We start from the raw sequence: 23054 nt of genomic DNA, 5'->3' as shown, positions 1-23054 counted from the left end.
GCATTTACCTTGTGCCACTCCTTTGTAAAGAGAAGGTAAAGACAATCCCTATCCTGACCTGAGTTTACATTCTTAAGGTGGAAGTTAACTTGTAAACAAACAAGGGTGATAACAGTGATGGTGGGTGTAGTCATAAGGAGAAGGCACTAACAGTTGAGCATAGAAGAAAAGAGGAAGGAACCAGGAATAGCCTCCTACAGAAGATGGATATTGATAAATAATCAGAAACCCTCAGATCCTTTGTTCTCAGTCTCAATGGTTTAGAAGACATTGATTTTTTTTTTTTTGGTATTGAAAAAATCCTTTTTTTTTTTTCCTGCTCCTAAATAATAGTAATTTACACCCTCTTTGAGTGGCTGTGTTCAGTTACGTATTTAAAGTATTTTTATGTAAATGACAGTTGTTGAGAGTGGTATGTTTATGTGTATATTGTTGTTTTTAAAAATTCGTTCACCAGAAAAGCTAGTTAATTGAAGCATTGCACCTCTTGGACTAGCAACTTCTACTAAAATAAATATGAAAACGTGAAGCGTGTAGCAACAGCTGTGTAACATTGGGCTTTTAATGGGTATGTACAGTAGACGATGTATCAGTAGCATTGATACTCAGTCCAACACCACCAGTTAGGCATGTAATTGCCCAGAAATGGTCCCTAACACCAGTTTTAAGAGGTGCTGCCAAAACCACAAAGTTTGGGGCCTCTCCCTCTGAGTTTGGCCTCCACTTGGGCTGAACAGCCCCCAGTTTGTTCCTCCGGGACACAGGCCTGCCTTGTTAGGAAATCAGTGAAGTTTGGGAACCCACAATACCTCACATAGCTCTGTGTACAGTAACAGAGAGTGGAAATCGGGCCATAAGCATGAGCAACCAGACAAGTTATAAATATAGAATACTCTCTCAATTCCACTTATGTTAGTCATGGAGGGACAGTGTGAGTTTTATAAACTTATAAGGAATATACAAACAGTTCTGAATTTAAAATAACTCTGTATAATTTTTTTTTTAGTGTGTGAAAAAGATTTTTTCCACCCTCTCCATTTAAGCATTTGCAATAGGCAGGATTAATTATTCGTATGTTTATATATTCATGTCAATGCAAGTAGATGCTTTAGAACCAGAGCCAGAACATAAACTTACTCATAGCATTGAGGAAGATAATTGCATGATAAATAAAATCACTGGTTCTTCATTTGTCCTTTCTCCCTTTCTGCTTGGGTGGTAAAGAACCTTTTACGCCTCTGATGACCTCACAGCAGACACCTAGCTTTGCCAACTTCCCTATGAAGAAGCAGGAGAGATCCCAGAATCCTAAAGCTGGAAGAGACCTCAGTAGCCCCTTAGCCCAACCTCCCTCATTTTGCAGGTGAGGGTCGGAGAGACTAAGGGAGAGATGACAAATGTATGTAGATTTCGTGACTTAGACAAAGTCACTGAATTAGGTAGTTAGCAAAAGCCACCTTTCATTTCATTAATTAAAACTCTGCTTTAAGGGGCAGCTAGGTGGTGCAGTGGATAGAACACTGGCCCTGAAGTCAGGAGGACCTCAGACCAGACACTTGACACTTACTAGCTGTGTGACCCTAGGCAAGTCACATAACCCCAATTGCCTAAAAACAAACAAACAAACAAATAAAAAAAAAACCCTCTGCTTTCTAGCCTTATTATACCATATTCCCTATCTTGCACTCCTCTGTCCAGCCAAACTGACCTTTTTCCTCATACAGAACATTCTGAGTATTCTGGTTCTCTTCTCCATATTGTTGCCCAGGCTTCCTTTCCCTCGTACCTAGAATAGGTGTTCCCCTCACCTCCACCTCCTTCCTACATACTGCAGAAGCTTAGTTCTAGTGTCGCTGCTCCTGATCATTATATTCCTCATATGTATTTTGTATGCACCTTTGTATGTATATACCGCCCACCCTCTAGGGAATGAAATCAAGGATTCTTTCATTTTCATCTTCACCATCCCTGTGTGGAGCAGAATGCCTGACACATAGCAGGTACATCATAAATGCTTGTTCATTGATTCATCTCAACCACACCTACTTTCCCATTAAAAATGTGGTTTAGGTAAAACTGTTAGATAAAATACTAAGTTTATTTTTGCTGTGGGAAATGTTCTTTTCCATAAAAAATATCTTGGGAGTTGAAGGTTGGGGTATTTACTTTGTTCCTTCCATTGTCCCTTATTTCCATCCCAAGAAGTCTCATGCTGCAGTTCAGAACAAGCTAATTTTGTGGGCCAAACTTTTATGTGAACTTTGTTGGGATGTGTTGCTCTCCTTCAGCAGGATGGTTGGCATGCTAGAACTAAAAGCAAGTCCATGTTACAAAGCTGATGCCCTTTTCTTAACAGATCAAAATTCTGTTATACTTTCCTCAAATCAGAAGAGCTCTGTGAATTAGGCTAATTTGATGAAGTTATTGAGTTCTTTTTTTTTTCATTTATGATAAATCTGTAATATGACTTATGATCTATAATATTTATGATCTTATGATCTGAATATTTTTGTCACTATCTGATTTATGGGCAGCTCGGTGGTTTGGAATCAGAAAGACTCATCTTCCTGAGTTCAAATTTGGCCTCAGACACTTACCAGGTGTGTGACCCTGGACACTTAACCCTATTTCCTTTAGTTTCCTCATATGTAAAATAAACTGGAGAAGGAAATGGCAAAACACTCCAGTATCTTTGCCAAGAAAACCCCTGATGGGGTCACAAAGAGTTGGACATGACTGAACAATGACAAGACTGATTTATGTGCTACACGTGCCAGTATCTTCTTTGATAATTTGGGGATCTGTGATTTAATTGGCAAAAATCCATGTGAACCACTGCTTATCATAAACCTTCTATGTCTTGGGAGATTCATGACCTTGCCAAACTTCTGGCCATGTGTCTCCAAACAGTCTGGGTCTTGGATGAAGGGACATAGCATCTACCCAAAGGCCTGTACTCAAAACCTTTCTAGCTTCTTCAGATTCACCAGAGCTTGTGCTTTGCTAGCATAAGCTTCAAGGTTACCTATAATGGTACGGAAGGAATTTCCTGTTTTTTGTTTGTTTGTTTTTAAACCACATATAGCACTTGCAAGACAGAATTTTTAAAGGGAAGGGGAAAATGAGCAAGAATAGAACACTCATTCTTAGCATGTGCATGAGGACACATTGGATTTACCCTTTGCCTCCAGTTCATTCCTAGTGTTCCTTAATTTGTTGGGTTGTGCCTTTCTAGTAATGGTTCTGTGTTGTTAAACACAGTTAAATAGCTAATAGTTTTTTGTTAACAGTTCCAGAAGTCTTTGGTGGAAGCAATGACACATTGTAAGTGGGTTTTTCTTTCCTTTCCCTCTTGGATTTTACCCCTTTTCTTTCCGGTCTTGTGCCAAATTTCTGCTTCCTTCCTTCTGCTTTCCTTCCTGTAGAAGGAAATATTGCTGAACTTGTGAATGCAATGTTTCCAGATTCATGCAGCAGCAAATAGGAAATGTTATTTTGAACCTATTTGTTTATCTTGTGAAGTAGACCTAGAAGCTACTTGGAATTTGTTGGGCCCTTGTGTATATATGTGCCTCAATTATATTTGTTTATGTGCTAAATTCATGCCATAGGAAAGGCACAGAATAGACTAGGTTTTTTCCTTTCATTCAAATGCCAGCTTTAGCAAAGCCAATTTTGGGTCTTACTGAGCCATATAAACTATTTTCAAAGAGAATAAAACTCATGTTGCCTGCTTTCATTAATAAGGCTTGTTTGTACCTAGGTGGTCATTGGGTGTAACATGTTTTTCGGGAAAGTGAGCAGCTCTACCCCATGCTGGTCTGGTTTACTGACAGCTTAACATTTTTTGTATAGTTACGTTTGACCCTTAGAAATGGGCTGTAGCTAAGTGCCACATATGAGATGAGTTTCTTTTTCATTTTAGCAATGACTGTGTGTCGCTTGCTGATAATCCTAGTGATGAATCAACCCTGTAGACTTGTGCTATAGAAGTGTTCTTGAGTACTTTAGCTAGTGTAATGAAATAAAAGAGGCTTACTGGGCATACGTCATCTCCTTAATGCAGCCTGGAAGCCCAACACCCATCATAACTGTGGGGCTTAATGTGGTCTTGTGGTTCAGAGCTATAGAGTATGCTGGTCAGGAGGATCAACATGCCAACATCTATCAAATTTATTTGGCTCATGGCAGTGGATTTTTGTCTTTGAAATCTTCCTAAACACGTAGAACACACTCTTTTTTTGAAATGAGGAAATCTGATATCTTTTTTACCTTTACACAGCAAAGGCAAGCTGTAGAGTATAAGATAGGGATATCATGATCAAATTTAACCAAGAGAAATTAATCTAAAGCATTTCATTTTGATTTTTAAAAATTAGGTAAGTATAGGATGATAGAAACTTGATTTTAACAGAAGGTCTTGGGGAAAAGGCCACAGGGTTCTTAGGTTCACCAACTTAAAGTAAGTCAAATACAGAGCCTTCATCGAGAGTGTCCAGATCAAAGTTGGGGAATAGTTTTACATGTGAAATAATCATATTTAGCACTGGGTATGGCATCTGTGGAGGAACCTTGACAAACTCGAAGATAGCCAGAGGAAGACTCAGGAGGATGATGAAGAGTATGGCATTCACACGCCTTTTCATGTGCTCTAGGCTCCAACCAAATTAGATATTTTTTGTTCTATGAATTCATCCTATTTTGCTTTTGTTTGCACTGTCCCATGTATTTGAATGTCTTCCACCTTTGTACCAATTGAAATCCTAACCCCCAATTTAAAGGCCATCTTTTCCATGTATTTACACTGAAGTCCTAATCCAGAAAAGATTTTTTTCCTTCCTTTGACCTCTAGCATTTAATAACTTTCCTCTGTACTTCCAATTTAAGTGTGTATATATATATTTATATAATTATATATATATATTTATATAATATATAATAACATTTATATGTATGTGTCTAATAGATAAAGATACAAATATATAGATATAGATATCCAAAGGCAGCTAAGTGGCACAATGGATAAAGTGTTTGTAAGACCTCAGTTCACATGCAGCCTCAGATACTTACTAGTTGTAACCTTAGGGAAGTCAACTTCTGTCTGCCGCAGTTTCCTCATCTGTAAAATGGGGATAATAATAGCACCTACCTCCCAGGGTTGTCGTGATGATCATATGAGATAAAATTTATAATGCACTTAGAATAGTGCTTAGCACATAGCAGATGCTAAATAAATGTTCTCTCCTCCCTCCCTCCTTCTCTCCTTCTCTCCTCTCTTTCTTTCTTTCTTTCTTTGTATTTCCTGCCTTCATGCCTTCCTTCCTCCCTCCCTCCCTCATGTTATGCAGGTGTACTAGCTTATAGCTTCTTCAGGGCAAGGACTTTGTCTTATGCGTTTTCATATTCCCATCAGGTTTAGATCAATTAATTACATATAATAGATATTCAGTACATTTTTGGACAGAGAATTGGATTTAACAAGAGAAAATTTAGGGGAGAGTCAATCTCTTCTTGTTAACCCTCGCATAGACCCAGAATTCAACTTTAATGGGAAGAGAGAGAACCTATAGGAGGAATTTGTAAGGGAGCACATTTTTACTTAATATAAGGAAGAACTTCATAACAGCAAGAATTGTCCTTCAATGAAAGGCACTGCCTTTCGAAGGGGTGGCGTTCTCTGTTACTTCAAGTGTTCCAGGAGAGGTTAGATGACTTTTTGTCAACTGTATTATAGGGGTCTTCCTGTATTAGGTAAGAATTGGGCTAGATGACCTCCAAGCTGCCTTCTAATTCTCTTAGTCCCTGTATAGGATAAAGTGATTTCAAAAATAGAAGATTTCCTGTAGCCTAATTGACATCTACCTAGTAACCGTAGCCACCTTCTGTAGCCTCTATGTGGATTACATACTTTTTGAAGTGATTTGTAACAAAAAGTTGCTGTAAAATATTAGGGAACAGGCAAATATTTATGTGCAAAGAATTAGAAAATTAGGCAGCAGTTTAGTTCTTTGACCCTGGCTGAGTTGATGAGTAATAAAGGTGTTCTCTGATTGACTAAGTCTGGGCCAGCAACCTCTCCTGGCCTTTTGTTTGCTTCAAATTTTACTTCTGTGGTTCCTTTTTTTTCCCTTGGCAAGGCAGTCGGGGTTAAGTGACTTGCCCAGGGTCACACAGCTAGTGAGTATCATGTGTCTGAGATCAAATTTGAACTCAGGTCCTCCTGACTCCAGGGCCAGTGCTTTATCCACTGTGCCACCTAGCTGCCCCTGCGGTTCCTTTCAGTGGCTATAGTTACAAATTGCTAAATACAAAAGGGAAGTTTAGAGGGCGAAATGTAAGAGAAAACTTTATGTCTGACTTTGTGTTGAATAAAGTCTATTAACTCACATAATATTCAGATGTCTCAAGGCCTTTCCAGATCTCCGTCCTACGCCAGCTGCTAGAGTCTCTCCCCACTAATTGCCTTAGATTTATTTTGTATGTCTTTCTGTATCTGTATGTCTTGTGTCCCCCAGATGAGAGCAAGCTTCTCGAAGTCAGGGACTGTTTCATTTTTAGCTTTGTATTCCCAGCACCTTGCCCAGTGATGGGCACATCACAGGCATTTAACAAACACTTGTTGATTGGTTGTTTGATATTATTTCTTACCAACCCATCTTGTATGAACAATGACAGTCTAATACCACCTCTTTCTAATTGCCACATACATTGAGGGGACAAAATTCATTTGTGCTAAAAAAAAACAAAACAAAACAAAACAAAAAACTTACTTGAATTATCTATCCAAAAACAGGGAAGCCAGGATTTTTGGTAACCTAGTCTCTCAGCGCTTCTCTTCTCTTCAGACTTCTCCTAAGACTTATCTTCTTTTTGGCTACTAGTGTGGATATTGGAATTTTTGTTTTGTTTTGTTTTGTTTTGATGGAGTTGAGGGATGAGTTAGTGAGGGATGTGGGTAATGTTTGTTGTTGCCGTAGATTTTGGTAAGGCACGCGGAGCAATGGTGGTTTTGGAATGAATGACTGTTTCAATATAATGAACACATCTATCTATTTACAAGCTTAATTGGAAGTTGTTTTCAGCTCTGACTGAATTACTGGAAGTGGGATTTCTGGGTAAGGGCTTTGTGGGATTTCCCTTTAGCTCTTCCTCTGGCAAATCAGAGAAATAACATTTCTCTTTAGAGAGGTTTCTGCTCTAGTTAAAATTTTTTTCAAGTAATTTTAGCAGTTTTATTTTATTTGTATAATGTATAGTGAGTTAGCCAGATAGCCTGCTTTTCCTTTTTCATGGATTTATTTAGACAATGCCACAGTAATTGGATAGATTGAAATACTTTCTCTCTCCATGAGTGCAGCAATTTTTTTTTCTTCACTTCTCTCATTCACTTGATGGATGGCCTTAAAAAAAGTGATTCAGGGTGGTAGTGGTAAAAAGTGTGTATGAGAAAGGAAAGAAAGAAAGGATTGAATAACATTTTACAAGGAAGAGAACATCCTTAAAAAATAGTTATCCCACGCTTTGTAACCTCTAGCTTGCCCAAGTTTAACTGGCACCGTGCCATTGCTGGCAGAGGTTGACTCACAGGTTTGCCAGAAATGTTCCTCTTCTACTGGCTGTGTTTTTGCTCCATGTGGCTTGATGTTTATTCACCTGATTGTTACAACTCTAGAGTTCTCTGAAGTCATGATGTCCTGAAGATAAAGGTGTATACTTTTAAAGTTGTAGCTGTACAGACAAGTGATGGTAATGTGTACACACAGACACACAGACACACAGACACACACACACACACACACACATGTATGTATATATAACAGCCTCCCTACTCCTGAATGGCTCTGTCTTGAGGAAAATGGCCAGGAATACTGTGAGTCAAATTTCCAGGACTGAGAGTGGTCCCCTTCCTTTTTTTTCTCTCCAGTTAGTTTGAGATCATTGAGAAGGGAGCTGTTATAACGATTTCAATATTTTTAGCTATTTGACGCCATTTATATTTATGAGACTTCAAAAAAAGATTTTTTAAAAAAGTAATTTACAAAATATGTTCATTTTGGAAGGTCAACTATAAAACCCTCTGCAGATTTTTTCCATTTTTCTTCTGTTTGTTATCACCCTTTTCCATTTTCATCCTTAAATATCTTAGCTTTGTTGAGTTTTTCACCAAGTTTTCTTTAAACTGATATTAACCTCCACTCCACAATCATCTTCATCTTCCATCTTCCTTCTCAATAAGACGGCTATTTATTTCTTCCACTACAAAAGACATGTTTAAAACTTTTAAAAAGACTCATAAGCACATATTCACAAGTATTTAAATGTGAACCAGATCATATATTGTCCTTAGAAGTTGATACTTAAAAGCTGAAATACTCCATGGGGCTGCTGAGCAGGCATTTCATTTTCAACTAAGATCTGTCTTCACTGAAGAATTCAAAGTTCACATTTTCTGATCAAACAGGCATTCATGACTCATCTTCCTGGAAGTCAGTATCTCCCCCTGTAGCTACAGGAACTACCTTCCACTGGGAAACAAGTGGAATTGTTATGTTTTTCTGGGATGGGAGAGGAGGACAGGTGGAGGGGGAAATCTAGTTTATGTAAAAACAAGATACCAATAAAACCCTATTTAAAAAAAAAAAAAACGGTTATAGTATGTCATCATTCATTCGGTAACTCTGAGCTCACAGGATAGCCACTAAAGTTAGGGACATCCATCCCAGGATCACTGTTTGGTAAACTTTGCTGAAAAGAAAGCAGATGAAGTAGTTAAGGAATTAATGCAGTCTCAGTTTCACTTAAACCAGCTTATATTCTCACTGCTATGGGCAGGCAATTATCACTTAAGGAGAAGAGAGTGCCAAGTGACATTATAAAGAGAGGAAGCAAGACCTTCCACAAAATTTTACAAGTAAGTTTGTATTTTAAACAATTGATTTCCTTGGCTGCCATATATTTCTACTTGGCAAATAAATTAGATATTTGCTGACTAAGGAACTTTTTAGGCTCTTTTAATCTCCTCGTTGTAACAGCTTGATTTCCCCTGGTCAAACTTTTGTATGAAAAACTTATAATCTATGTCCTTTTTTCCATTATATTCCTTTTTTTAAAAAAAATCGTCAATAAATAGCTTGTTTAGGTCAAGATGAAATAGTCTTATTTGCACATGGCATCATCTCATTTTTATTCTTGCTTTTAGCTTTATAGTAATTAAGATTTTTTGCTATAACAAGACATCTTGCTGGTTGAATCAAACCCTGAAACATTCCAGATTCTCTTGGAAAAGATCCATAGGAACTCAAAAGAGTTTAGTCTACCATCCACAGAGGGAAAACCAAATAGATTTTTTTAAAAAATGACATTTAAATCATGACATGCAATAGGATGAGTTCTACCCCCCTGTAAGGATTCGTATTTTGGACGTAGTATAGACATAGATAAGTTGGGCCCAGACTTAAACAGGAGACAATGACTGGGTTGGATTCCTTTCAGGAAGTTCAGAGGCTTTTTTTAATGACCCCAAATTTTTCTCAGAAGCAAAGGCCCCTCTTTGTAATACCAGTTATTTATTAGTGCTGTGTGATTGCAACACATGAAACACTATAGCCATTTTTTTAAACAGAATTTTATTGATATCTTGTTTTTATATCACCTAGATTTCTTCCTCTCCCATCCCAGAAAACTATCTCTTATAACAAATAATTTTGAGAGAGAGAGAGAGAATGAATGAGAGAATCAGCAAAACCAATCAACACATCCAAAAAAAAAAAAATCTGATGTTATATGTAGTGCTCCACACCTGTGGACCCTGACCTTTCTTAAGGAGCAGGAGACTTGTTTTCTTGACCAAGCTTGAAACACCATGGTTGTCATAAAATTAAAATTGTATATTAGCTCAGATGGCAATGAAGAGGTTCATGGAAGATATGAGCAATCTTTGGCACGTAACAAATGAGGGCCTGTTAATAACTAGGGTAAAGGGCCTATGAAAAAGAATTAGCATAAGTGATAACAATCAAGGAAATGCATGACAGAAAAAGATGGGCTAGTCAGGGAGAGCAAAGGATAGATACCTCCTGGATAAGCTGTGTGCTTTGCTCTTATCAAAGTCTCCACAGCAGAGGCCCTTCCTATTTTTCCAGTCTTCTTTCACCTTATTCCCAGAAACGTACTCTTTGATCCTTCCTCCTGGCTGTTCCCAGGAACAAGACATTCCATCTCTTGGCTCTGGGAATTCTCTCTGGCTGTCCACCATGCCTGGAACTCTCTCTCCTTCCCTCTTACTCTTGGCTTCCTTTAAATCTCAACTAAAATCTCATTTTATGCTAGAAGCCTTCCCTAATTCCTCTTAATTCTAGTTCCTTCCCTCTGTTAATTATTTCTTTTTTTCCTGTATCTAGCTTGCTTTATATATATTTATTTACATGTTATGTCAGCCTTTCAATTGTAAGCTCCCTGAGGGCAGGGACTATCTTTTGCCTCTTTTTGGATCCCCTTTGCACAGTACCTGATTGTATAGTAGGTGCTTAACCAGTGTTTATTGATTGAGGATTAATTGATGTCTGGGGAAAGTGAGAAAGGTCACGAGACCCTTGGATTCATATCCTGAGGCAAACTTCTGGGAGGACAGTGATCAAGAGTTGTAAGTCAATAAGTCAGAGCTGTAAATATTTATTGAGTGCTTTTAAGCTCTGCAGTTAAACTCTGAGAACACAAATACCAGCTGAAGGAAAGGCAGCCCCTGCCCTCAAGGAGCTTACATACTCTTGGAAGAAGACTTACAGCTGCAGTGGGAGAGAGTCAGGTAGAGGACCTGGCAGAGAAAATCCAGAGAGTCAGAAGTGGAGCCTGAAGAGGAATGAAGTTGCAGAGGATGAGCAGGCTTGGGATGGGTTATGATCCACATTGTTGAAGGAATATTCATGTCAATGAAATCACAGATCCATTTGAATTATCTTGAATAATTTTGCACAATATGTAAATTCCAAGGGGGAATGTACTCAAACTAACACTTGACTTTTGATTTTAAAGTTGTAACAAGATTTGTTGAATGTGGCATTAGGAAATACTTTAATCTTGTTCTCGCTGTACTGTGTGAAAGAATGCTCTCCACAGTTATTACCTTTAAAAACATGTAGTATATATTCTGTAATGTTCTACAGAAGCTCTCTCTATCCTCTCTAGCTCCTTCAAGGTCAATGCTTTTCACTTTAAAACTGGAGAAGTTCCAGTTTGTCAGTAAAACAACTGGATTTTCCTTCGATGCTCTCTCATGTCCCCAAGTCTTTTCTCTTATAGGGCAGCAGTCCTGGAAGATGGTCTAGAGTGTTGCATATTCTGATTCTATGATGCAGATATGGGAAGTGGAACTTTGTATAAATACCCAAGTGAATTAGACAATGCGTGATGCCAGAAAAGAGTGCCCTCTTATCTAGAATAACATTTTACTTGCGGGTGAAAACATCCCCCCTTAGCCTAAAATTACATATATTTTTTGTAATTTATTTAAATAATTGAAAAGGAAATAAAGTAGTGTGGTGTATTTTATAAATGATGTGTGATCAGTATTTTTATAATATTCTCTTGTCTTTTTTCCACTCTTGTGAAAGTTTCTATAATCTCTCCCCTCTTCCAAGTGTAGCATTTGTAGCATGTTACATAAAGTTGTTTTTTAAAGTTAAAAAGGTTATGAATATGAGTTTAGAAAACATACCACAAAAAAGTACCCCAGAATGAATCCAGCAAACAAACTGTGAGGTATAATTGAAAGAGAGCTGGAAGTAGAATCAGGAGACACGGGTTTATTTCCAGGTCTGACACATCACTCTATGACTATGGGTAAGTCATTTAACCTCTCTAAGCCTGGGCTCCACCCTTCATAAAAATGGACTAAGAGAGTGACATGGTCAGACTTGTATATTTGGAAGATTGTTTTGGCAGATGAGTAGACAATGGATGACAGAAGAGAAAAACTGTTAAGTAGGAAGATCTGTTAGGATCAAATCATGTGGACGTGAATTAGGCTGCTATTGCTCTGACTAGTGAAGGGGAGGCAAAAGAGAATGATTAGAGCAACAGAACTGACAGAACTTGGAGGTCGATTGGATGGTGGGGAATGAGGTGAAAGGGAAGTTCAATTCTAAGATTTCAAGTCTGGGTAACTGGGGAGAGGGTGGTACCCTATGAAGAAATAGGCAAGTTTGGAGGAGGGACAGGTTTGGGTGGTGGGGAGAAGAGGAAGATGAGAATTTCTGTTTCAGATTTGTTGGGCTTGAAGTTCCTTGGTACATCTCTTAGGACTAGATTATTAGCAAAAGTTGCAGATAAAAGATTGGGGCTTAGAGAAAGGATTAAGTATATAAATTTGGTAGTCTGTAATAGAGGTAATGGTTGTAGATTGTAGAGGTCAGCAAAGGATGGAATATAGAAAGAAGAGGACCAAGGAAAGAGCCTTTGGTGATAAACACATTTTCTGAGGCAGGACAGTGAACCATTAAAGTAGGCTGAGAATGAACTGTGAGACAAGTAGAAGGAAAACCACAGGGAAATTTTGTCCTAGAAGACAGGGAAGGAAAAACTCTCAAGAATAAGAAGTAATCAACAGTTTCAAATGCCATAGAAAGGTCAAGGAGGATCAGGACTGAGAAAAACAAACTGCATTTGGTTGCATCAGTAATGATCTTATCGGTAAAATCAGTGTTTCACGTGTACCAACTTATATAGTATGTATATTAACATTTTGCTGTGTTGTTTTTGTTTATATTTTATAGGTGGCTTTTGTTTTTATGTCATATATATGTCTGAATATATCCTTTCCTCTACCAGTGAGCCTTTGCTTTTAACAGATAATGATAAAAAAATAAAATCAATTTAATCAATTTAATTTAATTCAATTTAATAAAATCTGATAGTATGTGAAATATTCCATACTCATAGTTCCCCATCTCTACAATGTGACATTTCTGAGTTCTTTGAGGGCTAAAATTATTCATTTTAATTACAGTTTAATTTTATTATTCTTTGCATTTATATAATAAAAACTAATAAATAATTTGAGTCTCACAGTAACACTGCAAGGTAGGTGCTATTATCTCCATTTTACAGATGAGGAAACTGAGGCAAACATAAGTTAAATGACTTGCCCAAGATTACACAGCTAGTAAGCATTTGAGGCCAGATTCATCATTATGTATATAGTTTTCCTGGTGCTGCTTAAAGGACTGTCCGTATCTGTTCATAATAAGCCTTCCCATGTTTCTTTGACTTCTTTATAGTCACTACTCTGCAGTTACTTTTTTACAGTTCTTTGCTACCACAAAAAGTCTTGCTATGAATCTTTTGGTGTATATAGGACCCTTTTGTCTATTTTTTACCTCCTTGAGGTACATACCTAATATTGAGATCTCTGGGTCAAAGAGGAATGTATGTTTCAGAATGGTTTTATCGCTTCACAAATTCACCAACATTGTATTAATGGGCCTAACTTCTAGTAGCCACTCTAACAGAGACCTTTTTCCCCCTTCTTTTATCTTGTTTGTCAAATTATAGGTATAAGACAAAACTTCACAATTTTAAAAAATGTGTATTATTGTCATTTGTTTTTACTTCAGTCACATTCCCTAATATATCCCTCCCCCTTCTTTGAGATAACTATTTTTTATAACAAAGAATAAAAAAAGACAAACAATTCAGCAGAATATATATAATATATATAACATATATAACATATAACATATATGACATATATAATATTCCACCTCTGTATTTCCCCACCTTTGCAAAGAAGAATGGGTAGATACTTCTTCAAATCTCTTCTTTGGGGCCAAGCTTGGTTATTATAATTGCATAGTATTCTGTTTTAAGGTGTGGTTTTTTTTTAATTGTTTCTGTCCTTTACATTTACATTGTTGTGATTTGGTTTTTGGTTACATTGAATGCTATGGAATTGCAAATCAACTTTTATTTCCTCTAGGTGTCATATTTCTATATTGTTATACTTCAAAGTTATAGATTCTTATAGCAAATCTGGTAGTTTTTTCTCCTAGGTTTTCCCCCTTCTCCTCCCCGAGAATATACTCGGTGTACACCCACTCCTTATTTCTGAAGGAAAAGAAATGAGTGTTCCCTTCCTTTTTTCCCTTCACAGAATGCTAGAACTAGAAATGTATTTATTAAATTTTAAGTTTTGATATCCCTAAAAAGGGGCAATTGTTGGTGAGGTATGTTGGCCTTAGGTCCCCCACCCCCGCAAAAAAATCTCTTAATAGGTGCTGAGCACTAATAATATAATAATTTTATACGTTAAGATGAGACACATGGTTTACCCTGGTCTATTGGGGTTATCCCCAGGATTTTGTGTCATCCTGGCTTCTACAATGCTCCCATTTTGGATTCTTCTTCAAACTATAGCTTTAGAAAGAAATAATGATCACTTCCTACTTCTGCAGCAGCCTACTGTTTAGTAATTTTGCCTCCTAATAAAGATCATTTTCTCTCCTTAAGTCTCATCTCCAGCCCTTCTTAATAGTCCACTACATACAGATCATATCATCTAGTTTAATGTCTCCTCATCCTGAGGCCCTTTTTCAGAAGAATTATTTTATCTAAAGATGAAACCATTTTGCCTGTCTCTAGAAAGCACCATGCTCCTTAATGACCAGGTTTATGGCTTACTAAAATTCCTGTATGAGAAGCTGCCACAGAACTACCTCATGCTAATTGTATTTGCCCTCCCTACCACTGCTTTTGTCTAGGTTCTGTCAGTGGTTCCATTATATGCAACTTTTTTTCTGGGCTGTAAAGCTACTCTTCAAAATAGTTTCTGAGGCAAAGAACACACAGTGGATACGTGAATTTTTTTTTTTCTCTCACAAATCTTATGGATCTTCTACATTTGAACAGAACTTAATAGTAAAGCAGATGCAAGAGTCCAAAATTTTATTTACCTTAAATCACATAAGACATATTATTTTGCCGCATGTTAATGTGCCTATACTTAATTTCCAACTGCCTGCTAGGCAGCTCTACCTGAATATCCCAGAAACCTGTTAAGCACAAATAAACCCATCTTTTTTTTTCCCTACAGTATCTGCTTCTCTTTCAACTTCTGATTTCTTCCTACCACCATCTTCCTAATCACTTAAGTTTATAAACTCATCTTTGACTCTTGAGTCATCTTTAGTTCTGGATATTCAAGGCCTTCCAAACTTCCAACCTATTTCACCCATTGTGCCATTCATATTCCACCCATACTGGACTACTCGATGGTCCCAGATTTTAGCCTACTCTCCCCTGCCTCCTTGCACTTATGGAACCCATCCTCTGTGCTTGGAACAGACTCCTCTTCTGTCTCTGCCTTTTGAAACTGTTTTCTTGCTTTCCAGGACCCAACTTAGTTAGTTGTCCTTTTTTCCAGTCCTCGGCTTCTTTCCCTTCCCTCCCTCATTCTCCAAAAGTGTTTTTTTTTTTCCTTCTTAGGTTTCTTGCACTTCCTGTGAACATTCTGAATGTCTCCTTTTCCATTTTCACATTTTTCATTGTGTCATGTGTATTTGTAACCTCCCCTTTAGATAGTGAGAGTAGGGGTTGGACAAAAAAACGTAACAGGCCAAATCCTTGAGAACTATAGCTTTGCTCATTTATAGTCACATTCTGCTTTTGACCTTAAAGAGAATCATGCGGCTTGATCCCCACTTTTTCAGTGGACTTTGTTCTGAAGGATTTGGAGGGGAAATACATCCTCAAAAGGCCATAGTCTGCAACTAGAGATTCCATTTAAAATGAAGCCCTGGAAGGAGTTCTATAAAAGATTTGGACAATGACAGCATCTTTGCTGTATATGTCTGGCCTCCAAAAGGTAACTACTTTGGAAGGAAAAACTTTCATTTAGCAATGTGTAAGTCCTGGCATGTTTGTAAATAAGGTTTTGTTTTTCTGCCAGACCTATAATTTCATTTGATATAAGGAACTCTCCGTAAGTAAACTCTGAATACTCCAGAACACTTTGCACCTGTTCTGCAATGTATAGTTTGATCGTTGCTTGGGACACAGAGAAATTAAGTGACTTACCTAGGATCATGGCAGAAGCTGGAATTGAATCCTGGTCTTCCTGACTCCAAGGCCGTCTCTAGCCACTATGCTGCTTCTTTATCCACTACACCATGCTACCTTTCTGTAAATAATAAGCAAGTCAATAAAATCTCACATTACTTTATAGTCACAGCTTAGGTAAAGAATAAATATAGCCAGGATGTCCCAGAAGTCTTGGTGCAGTTTTAAGGTAATAAAGCTTAATAATTGTAGCCTCTTAAAGCTTAAAACTGCACCAAGACTTTTTGGGACACATGTCCCTGTGAGTGTTTTGCATTGAGATAGTTTTGTACCATCTTTCTGTTGTTGTCGTTTAGTCATTTTTCAGTTGTGTCTGACTCTTTGTGACCCCATTTGGATTTTTCTTGGCCTAGATACTGGCATGGTGTGCCGTTGCTTTTTACAGCTCATTTTATAGATGAGGAAAACTGAGGCAAACAGGGTTAAGTGACTTGCCCAGGGTCACACAGCTAGTAAATGTCTGAGGCCGCATTTGAACTCAGAAAGATGAGTTTTCCTGACTCTGGGCCTGGCACACTATCCACTGGCCTACCCAGCTGCTCGCTGTCTTTCTAGCTCAGATGAAATTTAGGAAATGTATAAGGAAAGCCAGATTGTATATCTGTCTAACTTTGTAGCTATTTGCATCCTGCTAGCAGGCAAGCAAGCTATAAAGCCATATACATATATGTATGTGCATACACATACATGAATGTATGTACATATAATACACATATGTGTAGATACATATATATCACATTGTTTTTTAACTAAACACCAAATCATGTTTTGTGGGAGATCACTTGTGAATTTTTCTTTAATAAAAGTTTTATTTTCATTTAACATGCACACAAAAGACCTACTTTCTCATCTCTAACAAAATGACTAAGTAAATCCTCAGTGATTAGGTAAATATGTAGCAACTGATAGGACATAGGAATTGCCTATTTCTTTTTGAGGGTAAAACTTTTTGATGCATAGCATCACTGTACGAAAATTACTAGGCTCCTAAAAGAGTTGATTCAAGAGATTTTATTAACATATAGAGTAGTGAAATCTTACTATTTGGGAAGAAAAACTATTCATTTCAGCACATCTAAATGTAACATATCAATGTCTTGATAGGATATTTTACCTTGTTCTTGTTTGTGGGGTTTGGGGGTTTTTTTTCAGTGAATGAGTCTTTTTGCTTCTTTCCATTTATTTTTTATTATGAAGGGAAATTACCATATTTAATATTACCCTGAAATTTAGGGGAAATGACAGCCCTGTGATCTACTTAACATGACAGCAGACTTCTTGTCCGAAACTCTTGCTGCCTCACCTACAGATCCCTTGGAGTTATCAGTCTTTATATGTTCTTCTGCATACTATTAAAAAAAAACATTCAAAGGCACTTAACCGTTCTCTTCTTTTCTTTTCAGTGTGTCCTAGCTCATGTGGAAAGCGGGCCTGCACGGACCAGAATCAGTGTTGCCACCCAGAGTGCTTAGGAAGCTGTAGTGCACCAGACAATGACACAGCCTGTGTGGCTTGCCGCCATTACTACTATGGGGGCACTTGTGTGCCTACCTGTCCTCCTAACACTTACAAGTTTGAGGGTTGGCGTTGTGTTGACAGAGATTTCTGTGCCAGCGTCCACAGTGCTGAAGCCAACGAATATGAAAAGTTTGTGATTCACAATGATGAGTGCATGCAAGAGTGTCCCTCTGGGTTCATACGGAATGGGAGCCAAAGGTAAGTCATAGCCTGTAAAAACAAGGTGTGCCGGCTGGCAGTCAGAAGCCCTTATGCTTTCAGCTGGGCCAAAGACTTTTCCTATACTCTCTTTATTTCTGTAATATTTCCTTGGGAGAAAGGGTGGGAAAAGTTCTTCAAATCAAGTCAACAAGCATTTATTAGGCACTTACTATGTACCAGGCACTGTGCTAAGCACTGGGGATACAACTATAGGCAAAAAAAAAAAAAAAAAGGAAAAAAAGAAAGAGTCCCTGCCCTCAAGCCGCTTAGATTCTATTAAGGCAAGACAAAACACACAAGAGAGCTGAAAAGAGTAGGATGATGAGAAAGGAGAGATGAAGGTTGATTGACCTGAATCCTTCTCTAAGATGGGAAGAACTCATCACTAGGAGAGGGTGGCCAGCAGAATGGAGGGACGGTCCAGGGTGAAAAGGCTACTACAGTGGAGGATGGTTGCTGTAGAATGAGGCCCCACATGCTTAGGGTGAGGCAGGAGCCTGAGGCATGGTGTTAAAGTTCTGAAAGTTGGAATTGGAGCCATGAAAAGAATTTATTAAGCACCTGTTATGTACCAGGGAACCTTGCTTGTTCAATTTTCCATTGCTTACAAATAGGGCTTCCCTGTCACCCCTATTACCATAGATTTGCATATAAAGACCAGAATAGCTGCAGTAATGTTTAGCTGGATCACTTTTAAAATAAAAATGTTTTAACGTAAAAATTTCTGGTTTCTGTGATTTGTTCTTGTTTCTCATGTTTTCAGTGTGTTTCTGTGTTCTGAGCAGTATGTTACCTTAAGCAAATGACTGTTTTGTTAAACTAGACAGAATAGTTCCATTTAATTTTATAATTAGTTGTGGAAGAATGATTCCTTTAGCATTATGACCCAGGTAAGCCGCTGTGTTCAATGGAATAATAGAATGTAAAATAATGCCAATAGAGGATTTTTAGGCTTATTTTTAATATAATTAAATAAAGGCATTTCACTGTTTTCCAGGAACAGTGGTTTCCTGAAAACTACACCATAAAATGGATCATTGTAAAGCAGATCATATTTTCTGGAGAAATGTTTTAATTGAGAATTATGTTCTTAACTAGGGACATGGCATCAAATAAATCAGAGATACATCCAACAATATTTTAGAAAACAAAGGCACGGCAGCTATAAATTAGTGAAAACCAAAGACATGACAAATATTAAGTTATGATTATAAAGAAACAAAATTTTGTTTCATATTTGATGAAATGAGCATAAATGCATAGTATATAATAATTATGTAGAAAACTTAAAAGAATTATTTTCTTCCTCTTTGGAATTTTGTGACACTGTTCTCTTTTTTTCTCACCTACCTGTCTGCTCCATTTCAATCTCTTTTGCTGGATTATCTTTTATATCATGACTTTTAATTGTAGGTATATGGCAAGGCTGTGTCTTGGGCACTCTTTTCTCTCCCTCCATACTCATTGATTCTATTAGCTCTGGGGGTGGGGAAATGGGAAAGGGTATTAATTATCTCTATGCAGATGACTGTGAGATCCATATATCCAGCTCTTATCCACAACTATAATTCCACATTGCCAGTGCCTATTGGACATTTCAGACTGAATGTCCTGTAACCATCTCAAATTCATCATGTCCAAAGCGTAGTACTTTGTCTCTCCTCACCACCCCCACCCTTGTTGTCAGCCTCAGTTTCTTTCACTCAAGATTACTTGCAAATATTGTCCTTTCTACACCTATCACATATCTTGGATCTGTACCTTTCTCTCAATTCAGATGCTAGTTCAAGTCCTCATCACCTCTTGCCAGGTGTGTTGAAGGCAAGTTTCCCTGCCTCAAATCTCTCCCCCTTCCATTCTGTCTACACAGCTGCTGTAATGATTTTCCTAAAGTCCAGGTCTGATCATGTCACTCCCTTATTCAGAAAACTCCTTTTAGATCAAAATACCCTTCTCTGTTTGGCATTTAAAGCCCTTTACAACCTGGACTCATGCTGCATGTCCTGCTTTATTACATATCACTCCCCTTCATTCACGCTGCAGGTCAACCATTGTAGCCTATGTACTGTTTTGGACATAGTGTGCTCTATCTCCTTCTCTGTATCTTTGCACTGGCTCCTTACCTTCTCACCTCACTCATCTACCCTCAAACATGGAATACTTTCCTTTCTCACCTCTGCCTTTTAAAATCTCTGGCTTTCTTTAAACTTCAGCTCAAGTATCATTCTCTGTAGAAAAACCTTTCCCGGGCCTCTTGGCTGCTAATGTCTTTGCCTCCAAGGATACCATATACCTACTTTTTATATATTTTGAGTGACCTACAAATGTGCATGCTATCTTCCCCATTAGAATGTAAGCTCCTTGAGGGTAGGGACTGTTTTTGCTTTGCTGTCTGTGTCCCCAGAGCCTAGCATACAGGAAGGGCTTAATAAATATGTGGTGATTTATTGAAAGATTATACTGGCTGTCCTCTCTACCTGAAATAAACTGTCTCTTCACCTATGACTCTGAGAATCTCTATTTTCCTTCAAGGCTCATTTCCTGCCACACTATTTATCTTGCATTTGTTTTTATCAGGGGGGGCTGTGTGTGTGTGTGTGTGTGTGTGTGTGTGTATTTTCTGCAACTTTTACTTTTGTCTTTATATTCCCAACATCTAATACAGTGCCTGTATTGTAAGAGATACTTAATGCTTGTTGATTGATTGATTAATTGATTGACAAAAAGGAAGGAGGAAGAATGCACTTACAGGAAGAACCTCATTTTCTCTTTCCCTGATGTCTCCTTGTGGTTTTACACTTTTTATTAACCATTTGGCAAGAATATTTTTGATCTCTTACTAGCACAGAAGCCCTACATTTTCATTGCTATCTGGATATCCCAGTCCTGCATCACTCTGGCTCATCTAGTTTGTCATCCAGCATTTATTAACTGTATGTTGGTCACTAGGGACACAAAAAAAGGCCCAAACCTGTCCCTGACCTCATGAAGTTCACGTTCTAATGGGGGAGGCAACATGCAAAGAATTGTACGCATACGTTATATGGAAAAATTAAAGAAAAATGTTGAATTATGAAAACATTATTGAATGGATGTGCTATTTATAATCCATACCTGTGCCTTCACTTTAATTATTATAGCCAGTAATAATAGTGATGATGTGAATAATTAGCATTTATATATCCTTTTAAGATCTGCAAAGCAGTTTATATATATTAACATATTTGAAACTCAGAAAACCCCTGGGATGTAGGTGCTGTTATTATACCCAATTTTTCTGATGGGGAAACTGAGGCATAATGTGACTTAATCAGAGCACACAGTTAGAAGGTATCTAATCCAGGATTAGAACTCATAACTCCAAATTCAACATTCTGTCCATAGTGCTACCTAATTGCGCATTATGTAATAAGGCTCTAGGAAAAATTTAGTTATTGAAAAGAGTTTTAATTTATAATTTTGCTTACCTGTATCATTTAAGTTAGTTTGAAAAAATTTAAAAGCGTTAATATAAAAGACTCTCCTATTTATTATTCTACAATGTACACGTGCCTTAAGAGTATAGACTTTATTTTATCTGGAAATAGGCACTGTTCTTTTATATCTCAGTATCAACTATGGTAAATCAAAGGTCTTAGCTGGGTCTACATCAGTCTAACTAATTTTGCCCCCTCATTTTGTAGAAGTAATTTTCCTAGTCAATTCAGCATTTTAGTGCTTTCTATTTACAAGTCCATTGTCTAGATGCCAGGAATTCAAGAAATAAATGTGAATATGACAGTAATTATTTCACATAGCAATGACTTGGATATTATGAGTTTATAGTGGGAGAAAACAACATATATACAAATAACTGAGTTCAGAGAAAATGCTATCCGTGCAAAGATGAAGTCCAAAAAATGCTCTGAGAAACTGGAGGAGGGGGAAATCAATTTCTGCTGTTAAAGAGAAACATTTAGAGGCTTCATGGAGGCAGTGGAACTCCAGGTAGGCCTTGAAGGAAAAAAGATACTTCAATACCAGGAATTAGGAGACAGTCTACCTTAGGTAGGGGAGACGGTGTGAACAAAGGAATGGAAATAGAAGGTTAGCAGTAAGATTGTACTGAGTGAAATCCTTGTTTGCTAAAATCTATTATACACAAAAGAAGGTGGTAGCATTAATGATAAGAGCAGCCCAAATCTACCTGGCACTTAATGGTTTTAATGTTACTCACTTGACCACAGTCTTAGACGTTCAGAGATATGGTTACTTGTGCATCATGATGCAATTAGTAAAATGGCAAAGCTGAGATTAAAGGACTGGACTCCAAGTTCGGAGCCCTTTCTAGAAAAGTTGAGGTTAGATTATGGAGGACCTTGAAGCCCAAGATCAGGAGTTTATAATTTATTCAGTAAACGGTGGAGAACCGCTGAAAGTTTTCAGTATAGAATAATCAAGTAGAGAAATGCTAGGAAGGAAGGAGTTAGAAAATCACTTGGGTAATGGGATATGAAGAATAGATTGAAGGGGGAGAGAATAGAACAGCAGCCAACAATAACAATAATAATAGCTAGTATTTATATAATGATTACTATGTATCAGGTATTTGCCAAGCATTTTACAGTTATCTCATTTGATCCTCACAACAACCCTGGGAGGTAGGTGTTGTTAAGTGTCTAAGGTCAGACAGAGCTTCCTGACTCTGGACCTGGTACTCTGTGCAGTGCACCATCTAGCTGTCAAGAAAGTAATTTAGAATATAATAGAAAACTCCATTCTGGTGGTAATAGGGGACAGAAATGCCAAAGATGACACGGACTTGACAAAAGTGGGTGCCTTAAAGTATCAGAAATAGAAAAGTGAGAGTCCACCTAATGAGTTTAAAGGGGATGAGGACATACTCAGTTTTGAGTATGTTCAATTTGCAGTGTTAATGGGACATGTTGGTGGAAATAGAAGCCTGAAACTCTGGGAAAAAATAGATTTTCTCTTCTTCCCCTCGCTCCCCCCTTTTCTCCCTCTCTTGTTCCCTCTCTTCCTGTCCCCCCTTCCTCTTTTGCTCCCTCTCTCCCTCTCCCTCTCTGTCTCTCCTTCCCTCCATCTCTCTTTGCCTCTCTCTCCTTCTCCCTTCCCTTCCCCTCTCCCTCCCTGCCTTCATTCTTCCCTCCCCCCCTTCCCTTTCTCCCTACATGCCCCCACACACATACACTTACATCTGTGTACCCAGATATGTTTATATCTGA

The 23054-nt window shown here is 37.8% G+C and overlaps 1 protein-coding gene across 2 annotated transcripts in view; it reads left to right on the top strand.

The window, feature by feature from the left end:
• The window catches only part of IGF1R (insulin like growth factor 1 receptor), a 379535-nt gene that overhangs the window by 285614 nt on the left and 70867 nt on the right, over positions 1 to 23054 (top strand). For both annotated transcript variants that reach the window (XM_027851666.1, XM_027851668.1), the window contains one exon: positions 17514 to 17826. In XM_027851666.1, the coding sequence (XP_027707467.1) occupies positions 17514 to 17826 (313 nt within the window). The remainder of the gene's footprint in view (positions 1 to 17513; positions 17827 to 23054) is intronic.

This window comes from Vombatus ursinus, unplaced genomic scaffold (assembly GCF_900497805.2).
Source record: "Vombatus ursinus unplaced genomic scaffold, bare-nosed wombat genome assembly UNPS02009205.1, whole genome shotgun sequence".
Lineage (NCBI taxonomy): Eukaryota > Metazoa > Chordata > Mammalia > Diprotodontia > Vombatidae > Vombatus > Vombatus ursinus.
The sequence above is the reverse complement of the archived record's forward strand: the minus strand, read 5'-3'. Positions and strand labels throughout refer to the sequence as shown.